Source organism: Parambassis ranga, chromosome 10 (assembly GCF_900634625.1).
Source record: "Parambassis ranga chromosome 10, fParRan2.1, whole genome shotgun sequence".
In the NCBI taxonomy this organism is placed as follows: Eukaryota; Metazoa; Chordata; class Actinopteri; family Ambassidae; genus Parambassis; species Parambassis ranga.
In genome coordinates, this window is record NC_041031.1 from 13,662,711 (window position 1) to 13,674,987 (window position 12,277).

General features: G+C 41.0%; 1 protein-coding gene across 4 annotated transcripts in view; it reads left to right on the top strand.

Annotated features, from left to right (window-relative positions):
* Window positions 1-12,277, top strand: part of mid2 (midline 2) — a 121,119-nt gene that overhangs the window by 73,926 nt on the left and 34,916 nt on the right. For 3 of the 4 annotated variants that reach the window (XM_028416357.1, XM_028416355.1, XM_028416356.1), the window contains 2 exons: window positions 4,166-4,231; window positions 5,457-5,552. In XM_028416357.1, the coding sequence (XP_028272158.1) occupies window positions 4,166-4,231; window positions 5,457-5,552 (162 nt within the window). The remainder of the gene's footprint in view (window positions 1-4,165; window positions 4,232-5,456; window positions 5,553-12,277) is intronic. The other variant, XM_028416358.1, reaches the window with a different exon arrangement.

Consider the following 12,277-nt stretch of genomic DNA (forward strand, 5'->3'; position numbering starts at 1 on the left):
CATCAGCCTGTGAGCTGAAATGAAATTGTCAAACAAAGACATGGAAGGTCGGGAAATGATCGAGGCTTCTCTGCGTACTTTTTGACTTTGATTTTCATCGTCTTTGTGCATTTCTAGTGTTGTTTTGTATTTCTTGGTCGTTCTGTTATCTCACAGGGACCATAACATATCAAAGAGATTTTTATGCTAATCCTCTCATGTGGCTAGAAACCTGAACTACTGTTGAGTTTGTGTTGATTTAAGATGACTTTCTTCTATAATTATCCATTAAGATTCAGAAACCAAAGGTCTATATGTAACTACGACAGCAGAATTGTCCTTACATGCATTTCTCAGGCTTCCTTGCTCGCTTTTTTTGTTGAGAACTTTATTGATCCATGAACATAAGTGAAGTGTCTTCCAGCTGTCTGCTTCCATTTAAAGCAGTAACCCCTGCTGTTTTGAGATCCCTTGAATGTTCGCGTAGACGCATCGCCTCAGTTCATTTGAAGTTCAAACATCTGTGGTATCTTACTCAGAGCTGTATGGTAACTGTCTGAAAGCTATTATGCTGTATATCCATTAGATAGATAGAGTCAGCCCACCATGTTTGACTTACCTTGCCTTAGTAAACCTTTTGAGCCTATACACTCATTTACTATAAGTTACACACCTAGGACACATTTTGCCCGATATAGTTTGGCTAAGGGGGGCTCATATATACAGTTTTCTTACTCTAAACCTATGTACTGATTGTGTACTTCCTCATACCTGTTCTCACCTGTTAACCCTAAATGTTTCTTTTCTAAGAAGAACTCACCTGGTTTCAGCCATGTGCTGGATCCAGATAAAATACCCGTATTGGGTTTCTTTTCACTAGACTGCACATAAACATGTTTTGACATTGTTTTCTCAGTCCTCAACAATTTTGGATAATGAGATATGGACAAAAAGATTTAACATTTAGCTAGTCCAAGCATCCCTCTTGGTCCCATTAATTGGGCCACAGCCAGCGGGTTATGAGCCAAGCGTGACTCCTCATTTGTTCGACCCTGCTACAACTGGTTGGTCTCAGTTTTGCCCTATGGAATATTATCCTCGGACAAAAACCCCGTTTCCCAGAAGGCTTGTGTTACTGACACGTCCAGACTCTGAAAAGCCTCTTGTTAATAACAGCTGTAAAGTGAGCTTGTCCGATTCTTTCTCAGGTTTAATCTCTCCCTCTTTCTGTTGCTTTCTTTCTTGTCTCTCTCATAGTGTCTCATTGTTTCTGTTGTACATGAGGGACGATCCAGAATTAATTTAAAGAAAAGTCTTTGAAGTTGGATACTTGGCCTCAGGGCCTTCAGTTCCATTTTTGTTGTAGTGGCACTTGCATTTTTGTCATTACATTGTTGTAAAATCCCATAGAACTACTGGACAATGTCATCTTATTCTTATTCATTGGGCATAAAAGCCCTCCTTAACATCCTGTAATGCTTTTTGCTTCATTTTGCCATATATTACTGAACTGGAATGTGGGCACTTAAGGTCACTTAAGGTCCTTTTTACAAAAATAACAATGAGCTCATGCTTCAGGGTACGTGTTTTGTGATATAGTATAATGTTATTGCAGTAATGTGAGTGTAGTTACAGCCTCAGTGATGATGACAGAACCCAAACTGTGACAACAAGTCTTCATCCCACCCATTTAAAAAAAGAGGTGTCACTTTTTTCCCACAATCCCCCTCCCCAGTCACTCTAGCTACAATAATATAAATAGGGATCTGTCCTGAGAGAAATGGATCATCTGTAAGGGAATGAGACCCACGAGCCCCTCAACGCGATGATGTCATGTGAGGGGGTGTTGATCTAACCCGAGATGATGGGCTGTCAGCAGCTGCAGTTGTAACTGTGCCGAGACAGACAGAATAAGGACTGAAGTAGCAAGGGAGGGAGGAATCAGGTTAAGAGGAAGAGGAGACGTACTGTGGAAGGGGAAGGAGGCAAGTGAATGGCAGAAAGACAGATAATAAGGGAAAAGATAGAAGCAGAAAAATGAAGATGGAATTAGAGGGCAGACCATACTACTCGGGTAAGCTGTCCCTCTCAGCACGGGACTCAGGCTTATTTCCATCCTATCAGTTCGTCCATCTCCATAGCAGTCTCTATTTTCACTCTCATGACATGCCACCTCCAGAACAGAATCAGTGAATGAATGATAGTATTACATGACCCTGATACTGGAGTACAGTTTGTAATAGGCCCTTTTGTTATTATACCGTTAAATGCCATCATCTCCATACCAGTAATATTCAGTAGACAGCCATGACTTATACAGTTTCTGCCCACAGCAGCAAAAAAATAAAAAAATAAAATGCTTCTGTTGAGGTCAGTACTATGGATGCCCATAGAAATTATCAATTTGACCTCATCCTGGTAATCACTCTACTTACTCATTGGATTAATACACACTGACTCATAGAGAGTATAAAGTAGCAAACTCAGCACCACATAGCAAAGGGTGAAATGCAAACACTGCACACCCAGCTGTAGGATATCACCAAATGCCACCAAAATGTATTCAGATTAACAAGTATAGTAACAAACACTGCAGTATGATAGTTACAGTAACAGGTCTAACAGGCGATTTGGTGGCACAGGAAGCTCCATCCACACCAAACAGAGAGTTTATTTTTCTCACACCTCCACTATACTTCAGGTTTATTTAATATAGCAGTCTATAATGATTGACTATCAAAAAGAATGTCAGCAAGATTTAGCTCAGCACATCAGCTAGTATTTTCCAGATTAATGGACCTGAACTAAGGCACAGCAACTATTTTAGCGCTCTATTCTATAAACTAATTTTGTCTTTCGAGTTTAAAATATTGCTTTCCCATTTTTCCACATTCTATTACAAAAGCAGTTTAATTCTGTTAAAAAGCTCAATTTATTGAAATATTGGACTTTTATAAATGCTATCTGAGCTCATGTCTCACCTCTTCTCTACAGTGTTGTCTCCATAAAACTCAATATTTAATGGTTCTAAAAACATATGTGTGAGTTTCACTTTCTGGTCTGTCCCACCACACCACCATTTATGAATTTTGCAGCTTTTTGCTAGCATCTGCGAATCATATGGTTGCACCTTCAGCCTATGCAAAGAGAGATCAGTGTGGTTTCATTGTTGTTCTGCAGTTGACATATGTCTGTGTAATAATGATCAAAACTGGCACAATAGCATCTGTTTTTCACTGACTGGTTTGAGTCTCAAATCCACTTCCTGCATGTGGCCACTTGCTGCATCCATTCCTCCCTTTTATGCCTCCATCCAATGTTTTGAATTTTTTTACCATTTATGTTTTTCTGTGCTCCAGCTCGCCCTCTCTGAGTGCTTCTAGCTATCTTTGATGTCTGTTGTGTGTTTTGATGAGTTTGTTGTTGCTCTGCCTCACTCTCTTTCCCTCTCTCTCTTTCTCTGCTTCTCGTCCTGGTCCACTAGGGCCACAGGAGTGCCAACACAAGTCAGGCAGAACCCTATCTACAAACACACACATAAGCACAACTGACTTTGTTTGGTCATGTGTACACACACACACATTTTAGTGCCTTTATTCCTCTAACTTTCATCTGCAAATGCAGAAACAATACACACATCTTTAAAATAAACATGCTCAAAAGTGTCAAATGTTTGTATCCAGACATCTACTGAGTCACGCACACACACACACAGACACACACAGACACACACAGACACACACAGACATGCATGTATTTAGAGGACAGAGGAGTTTGTTTCACAGCAGTCTCGTGGGGGGCAGCTGTGTTCTGATGTATTAATCATCTTCGTCTCCAGCTTGCTAATTAATGACCCATCTGTCCCTACTCACTGATGTTCCACTTCAAACTCTCTCATCCACAAACACACACACACACAGAGGGCTGCAACAACCAAATGCTCCTCTCAGTGATGCAACACCAGCACTAGTTTCAGAGAATCATATATCAGCAGACACTGTAAGCCACAGACTTATCTGCATTCAAGACCACATATAAAAACATATAAAGTTTGTGGCAACTTTCATCCAGAAGGAGTTCTGCCCTTCAGTCGCTGTGCGTTTAGATAGATGTTGTGCAATCAGGCTTGTCCGTGTGTGTGTGTGTTTATGTGTGCACTTACGTAGGTGTATGTGTATGTTCGTAGGCTTATCAGGTGAGCCCGGGCAGAGTGTCAGATGCTGTAATGGAGGCTTCAAAGACAAGCGCTGCGGTGAGTTCCCTGGCTGCCTTTTACCAACCCTCCGCCACCACAACCCCTCACCCCCACCCCCCACCCATTCCTCCCTTCCAGCCCGACCCCATGTCCTCACCGTTTTCCTGCTTCTGGGACGTAGAGGGACACACACGCACACAGGTAGATAACTGACTGGATAAGGAAGGGATGCAGAAGGGGAGATAAGTAGACAGATAAATAATTAAGTGGGTGCAAAGTCAAACAGACAACAGGCAGACGGAGTAAATCAGGCTTAGCGAAACCTCAGAGAATGCCTGACAGACAGTCAGAGTCGTGGCCAGGTGCTTGTCCAGCCCACCTCCCCTTCACATGCATGAGTAGAGATACTTCAAACACCCGCCGCTTGTCTGCTGCTTTGTTCTGCCGTTCGCTTTGCAGCTGCAAATGTTGTTGTTGTTGTTGTTTGTGTGATGCCCGTCGCCACCATCGTTGATTTGCTTCCTTTGAATAGCAGTTCTATATCTGGCCCACCATTTGCTTGTTTCCATTTTCATCTTTTGTACTGTCCATGTGCTTGAGTGGGTTTATTTATGTGCGTGTGTCCTTTGATTTTTTGCATCTGACATATGGTCATAGTTAATACATAGTAATTAGGAGTTTGATGATTGAAGTCAGTGAAGGTTCATTGGTTTGATTTTTCATTGATCATGTGGGTTTTCTCATGATTACAGACTATGATAGGGTTAGCGACTTAAATACTATCATCCTCACTGTTTCTTCTGCACCCACCAAAAAGCAGCCTTCATAGCATAGAATGTATAAATGTATAAAAACAGTTAGCATGTTTTCCCATAGAAATGACAGGAAATGTGTGTGTGTGTGTTTACGTATTACATTATTTCTGTTTTAGCTGGCAGCACAAATCCATAAACCTTCCACATGTCACCTTCTCAAGGTCATTGGATTATCAATGCCAGTGTAGAATAGCACATGATTAGGGCATAACCTCACAGTTTGACACATGTAGTCCCTCCATGTTTCACATGAAAAATACAAATGAACTCTGTACTTAGCTGACAGAACACCAATTCCCTCACACATTCATGTAATTCACTATTTATATCTTTATTATCAGGACAGATCACAAATAAAACAGTGTTCAAACTAAATACACAATAATGTTACAGAAGTGTTTTTGTGTTTACATTTGAGAATGCAAAGCCTGCCTGATGACTGTCTTCCTCTTCTGTCCACCAAACAGCAAACTCTGGAGAACAATCTGACCAACCTGGTGAAGAGAAACAGTGAACTGGAGAACCAAATGGCCAAGCTCATCCAGATCTGCCAGCAGGTTGAGGTATGCGGTGTCTTTATCTTTGATATCATTAAGTGAGACTCAAGTAGTCATCCATATCTGTGACTCTGAGTTGTATAGAATAAATGAAATGAAACCTGACCAGGCATCGTGGTAGTCAGAGGTCAGAGGTGGCTGTGGAACAGTAGCCTTAGAGGTGCTTTAGGTTCTTAATGAGGGAAACTTAATCTGCACTGGAGATTAAACCCACAGTCAGCTGGTTGAAAGAGTTTAGCTCTTTGGCAGGACCACTGAGGTTGCTCTTTTTATTATTTAGCTCCCTCCTGCTGGCTGTGTTATTCCAGCTCACTCTCTAGATATATCACAAAATAATTACATTCCAATATTGAAAGTGATTTTTCCATTTTTAATTGCATGTTCATAAAAGCCATGCTGGAATCTATGCCAGCTGGTACTGGGTGAAAGGTGGAGTAAACCCTGGAGTACACCAGCACACAGAGAGACAGGGAGCTCACACAGAATCTAGTACGAATCACAGAATAAACCCAGGATGAAGGACCACCACTGTGCACACGCCCCAAACAGAAGCAGTCAATCTGGATGCCTACATTGTATCAACATGGCCCTGTTAGAGCTTTGATTATCAGTCCAGTAACTGATACAATACCATGAAAATAAAAACATTTGTACCATCACAGGAACTATGTAGTGCTTCCCCATGGTCTGAGCCACCATAGAGCCACATTATAGCATCCCTCTGCCTTCCCCTCTCCCATGCAAACACCAGTTTTATCCTTAAAGCTCCCTTTAGTTGAGGGACCCTGGTGCAAAGAGACAGTTCATCCCTTGTAGTGACTGCTGCTGCCTCAATTTCACATCTCACAGTCGAAAAGTTTAAGGCGGTCTTGTAGGTCACGATAATTACGACAGATGAGAGCAGCAAACCAGCAAAGCTGTTCTGGAGATGCCGCCCTCAAAAACAGCCTCGCTGGAGAAGGGCTATCAGTGACCTCTTTCTTTGCAGACAGCAGCACATCAGACAATCTGACTCAAAACATGACTCAAGAACAAAGGAAGAGCTGGATCAGCTCTCAGCAACCATCCACTTTTAAACAATTTAAGAGAGTACTAATATAATTCGGGCAAATCAAAACGCTGAAATTACTTTACTGGGGGCAAAGCTACAGCTAAAAGATGTTGTGTAGTATTCCCCATTTTCAATAATAATAATGTAATGCTTTTCTGTGCCTCTTCAAGGTCTTAAATATAGTGATGCAGTCAGGATCCACTTCTATGTTTTGGTTTCCAATTAATCTAACTGCACTGACTGTGATTTCTTTTAAGGATGAATTACTGTTGAAACATTTTAATTCCCACTGACACCACACATTGGAGAAATGTACGCTTCCCATCAAATCAGATAAGATTATCCGTCAAATAGCATATATCTTCAAAGTAGAAGCTTTATTTGACTCGACACAAGCTAGTAATATGTGTGCTCACTCACACAGTTCCATTTAGTGACAGCCTTAGAGGAGTGTGTGTGCGCTGCTGTGTCCTCGTCTGAACTTGTACCTGTTTGTAGAAAAGAACACCTCGGTCAGTTGACCTCTCTTTAGGTTCGTGCTGCGAACGTGTGGCCATTTTTAATGGAAGTTGATTCAATGGCTAAGCATGCACATACACACACACAAACAAATGCATACTTTCTATCACACACACTCTTAATACAACACCATCATTTCTCCATGAGATTTGACGTTAATGGCTGCAGAGGACAAATGAATTTTAGAGCTGCCATCACTCTGTTCATTTCTTATTAGCAGGGCATGACTCCATTTTCTCCCAGTCATTCCAAGGTCCATGAACAGCAGCTCATGCACCCAATCAAAATTTAAATGCTGCGTGATTCATTAAGTACAGACAAACTGTTCGTCAGCAGCGCGTGGAGAAAAAATCTGTCTTTCTTTTGTCTTTGCCTGCATACAAATGTTGTGCCGCCGCCAACAACAACAGCAGAATCTCATCAGTTATTCATCAAAAAGTAATAAAGAGCGATAGCATGGGGGAGAACACACTCCACTGACTTTTAGCCAAATTATTAAGAGAAACTTTATTGTACTCAATCAGAGCTATTTTCCCTTTGTGAGCTCTGTGTCAAAACGCTAGTTAATTATTTACAGTATAGATAAGGGACTGAAATGTTTTCAGGTGAGCTCCCATTAGGATGGCTGGAGGAAAGGGGGGGGGCCTGCAAACGAAAGAGGGGTAAAAAGGACATAAGAGCATCTGGTAGCGTGACTAGCCCATGATCTTTTTGACCCAAACAGAAACAGGCACTGTGCGGAAGAAAACGCTCAGCAATAATGCAGTGCAACACAGAAAGAGAATAAAAAAAGGGGTGAGTTTCAGAGAAGTGAGAGGAGTGTGAGCAAAATCTCTGAAGAGTTTTGAGCGTGACCTGGATTTCTCTCCTCCTTGTTTGCATCATACTGTATTGGTGCTGAAGATGTGATCAAACACAGAGTGAATCAGCTTCCAGTGTGCCAGCACACCCAGCAGCGATGCAGCCCTGCTCTCTGAGGGGAGTCTTCATTTCTCCAGTCTTAGAGAAGAGGCACTGATTTTTGGTGATGTGTAGGATGTTCCTTTCCTGGGGAATCTCAAAACATTTAGTGTGGGATTTTTTCTGTTTAATGACATTCACAATATGATGGTAAAATTCTTGGGCATCACCCATTCTACACACAGAGAAGATATTTCCCTGAAATACGCCTTTACAATGTGTTTAAACTAAGAAATGTTCGGAGTAGAAGTATATTTTTAAAGCAGTTGCAGAATAAGATGCTATAAGCCTATAAGTCATTATCCATGTTGAATTAGACCCTAATAATCAGTGTAGTTTATATATTTATCTATATTCTAAGTCCATTGGCCGAGTGATGGACTCAATAGCTTGATAATAAGATGTGGTTACCTCCGCTTTGTGTGCCTCTCAGGCAAACAGGATGCTTTAAGCTGTTTCATTATTTGACATAACATTTACAGTTTATTCCAACCAGTCTGTAAATGTAATCTGTTTTGAAATAACACATGTGTGCATGGCTCCTGTGGTTGTGTAAACAAGTGAGTTTAAAGACTTCCTGTCAGGGCAGGACTCGTCACCACACTTAACTGTCCCCGCTTCCTGCTTTGTGAAGTTCCCATGCCAGTCGCTATTTTTAATTTGTGGCAATAAAAGCTTTTGACCATCTTCTTCAAATGGACACCTCAAGAGCTGTATACAGAGGTTTTTTTAAGCATATTTCCAATGAGCCTCCTCTTCCTGGTGAAATAACTTCTGTCCCTGAGACTTGTGTTTATCATCGCTCACCTCTGAATACATTTTGCGACTTGACCTTGATGCAGCTTTTTAGGTGTTATCAGCAGCTTAATACGGAGAATCCTGCATACATCTTGTCTGCCTCATGTTAGAAAGGACTCAGGAGAAAGTGTGCAAAGAACTTTTTTAAGAACACAATCAAAAGCAGCAGAAGGTGTTTTCATGTGTGTGTTAGGACTGATTGAAAACCTTTGTAGGTTTAAACACTCAGACATGTAAATCTACTGATTAAACAATGAGCTGTGAGTCATTAGACAAGACCTGTGTCTGTGTGTGTGTACACTGATCCCGCAGTGTGCAGAATATGAATCAGCTGTGAGGAGATGGCTTTAATGCTGTCTAATCCTTTGTATCAGGTCTCATCTCGTCCTCTCTTTACCTTTCTGTTGGCGCATTGGGGAAATCGAGCTGTCTGCTAGTGCTGTTTGTCTTAGTGTATTTTTAAGGCCATTTGCAGCTTCACTCAGATGATCATGAGCACATCAGCACTAATGGCATAAAATGAAACCACATTATTGCTTCTGTATATCTGTGCTTTTAATAGAGGTTCACAAATGCAAAAACATGTAATATCTTATTTGTTCTTATCATTCTTATCCTTCATGTGTCCTCATGTCAGATAATGTTTTACCATGCTAACATGACTTTTTCTGGCATTTTAGGGTTTATTTGCCATCACAACATGCATGATAATTTAATTACATATAAAGTGAATCTTGTATCAAAGCCTTTTGTCAGCTTATAAGGATAGTATATAAATGTATCTTTGTGATGTAACGCCGGTGATATATACCTCGCAGTCACATTTTCTTTTACTCTGTTACATAAATAAAGCCATCCCGTCCCGTTTTAGAACCAGCTGCTGCTTAGGTGTCATAAATCTCTGCGACGATCCCAGAATCTTTGGACAGCATCAGAGATAAAGCTGTCAGACTGAATCCTGCATCTGTTTGAGGACGTCAAGTCTGACGAAACGAGGCAGCAGAGGGACAGAATCAGGGCCGGTCAAACTGAGGCAGAACAGAGAGAACAGGAGGTGAGAGAGGCTGATGGGAGTGGAATGAGCAGAGAATTGATTCAGGATGTAAGGGTTTTGGTGTCAGCTAGAGGTTAACAGCTGTTCTGAACTTGTACCAGTACTCAACTGGGAGACATATAGGCTACAGCAGTCCATTGTTGGAATTCATACATTGTTCTTTCTGTACTTGGTGCAGCTGTTACCTCAGAAGAAAGTGTTGGATGTATTTCATTTTATGAATTGTTTATGATCATTAAAAATCCTTTTTTTCCAGCATTAGTGCCGAATGAAAATCACAAATGTTGATGCCAAAATGATAAGAACCGAGAACAAGCAGGATATAAACTGATTTCACTTGACAGTCAACAGCTGGTTAAGCTGAAGCTGGATAGTTCTGGCATCTGGTTTATTTTTGACAAATGTCATGATCAAATTCAGCTACAAGAGATCACACTAATAATCCTAACTATGGAAATGCTGTACATAACATAATAGTCTTCTGCTGTCATTGTTACTCTCCTTTTGTTTTCATTTCTCCCAATTTGCCCCAATATGCGTTCAACTTTCCTGTGTCGATCCACTAAATGACATCACTGCTGTTTGTGCCAAACTCATGCTATGTGTTAAAATCTCTGCATTTGGACAGGGGTTTTAAAATAACAATGCTTGTTAAAGACTGCATGATTTTGTAAAAGACTTTCAGTGAAAGAAAATAAGTCGGGGCTCGTTGTGTCAGGGTGGGCGGGTAATTTAGCAGCATTTGCCAGAGTTTGTGATGCCATTATGGCGTTGCTGCAGCTGTGAGAGCTTTTGTGACAAATGCACATCGCATTCTCAAAAATGAACGAGCGATGCAACATCATTAAAACTTGCACAAACACACAATCCATTCTTCTGGAGTCAAAAACACCGAACAATGAGAAATCACAATGCTGAGTCACTTCATGAGGGGAAGCATTCTGAGCTAACCTCATCTCTGATTGACAGCATCTGAATGATTGACACGTTGCTTGACCATTATTAGCTTAGTGTGAATGCCAGATAGTTCAAGCTGGAAAAAGTAAGGATTAAGTACTGGTGATGTTTCCACAGTGTAAGATCTGGACTATGTAATACCTTCTGATGCTTGTAATAGACAGCCCCTCTGATTTGATGCTCTGCAGCCAGATGGGCTTCAATGGGATATTTTATTTATGGTCACCTTATTAAAACTTTCCACATTAGTACTTTAAATTATGTAGCAAACAGTAATGATAAAAATGCATTAACCCCTAATTAGGACATACAATGCTGTGTGTCTATTTTTGTCCCTCAAAGGAACAAAGAGAGGCAGAAATCAGAACAGTTTTGTAATGGTGTGGTTTTCACCATACAAAGATTGTGGTTTTTTGCAGTGATATACTATGGCCCACCATATCTGCAAACAGTGCTATGGGTCACACAAATAGATTCTTTTCCAAAGGTGTATTGCCATACATAGAGACATGAGAGAGTGTGAATGGCTTGTTTTAATAGTGTGAACTCATCACTGGGGAATGTGTACTACCATCTGTAACTGTAATGCGACTCGGTTGCTAATTACAGTATGTTCACATGTTATCTTGCTTCCTAATAGAATATAATTACTGCTGCTGATTCCAAAAAGTGCTTGTGTGCTATTAAAGAGGGATGGGATGCACTTGACTGTCAGTTCTGTGGATTGATATGAATGAGAATTTATTCTTGGCTGAATGTGTTTATAATATTCCCAGTAGAAAGTGATAATCCTAGTCAGGTTGCTTAAAGTCCATCCACCTACAGACCATTTAATCCGTCAGGGTCGTGACACCTGGGCCTCCCTCTTTTTTAGCAATGTCCTGTACCTCCTCTTAGGGTATCTCCAGCCCAGCTGGGAGTTTTAATCCCTTGATTTGGCCCCAGGGCCTCTACTCAGCTTGCTGTGCCTGGTAGGGGGCATCCTTATCAGGTGCCTGAACCACCTCCGGCTGGGTTCTCTCAATAAGGAAGGCAGTAAAGTGTGCATAGAGGCAAACTCCGCACTCAGTCTGGAAGGCTAAGCCCAGGCTCATGACCATGGGTGAGTTAAAGGGCAGACCCATCAATTATGGTAAACCTAAGATACAGTACAATGAGCATTTCACTGCAGATGTTCCAGGATTTTTTTACCTTGAGACTTGTAAATTCTGCTACACAATGGACTCTCCACCTTCACCTGGAGCATACCATTTCTTTTTGAGGTGCTTAATGTGTTAATTATAATTATTATATACCAAAAATCATTTTTTGCACACTCATGCCACATGATCCCTCTCAGACTCAAGCTTTTTCAGCGTTTTCAGTTTCTCTGCAGTTATTCTTCACACATTC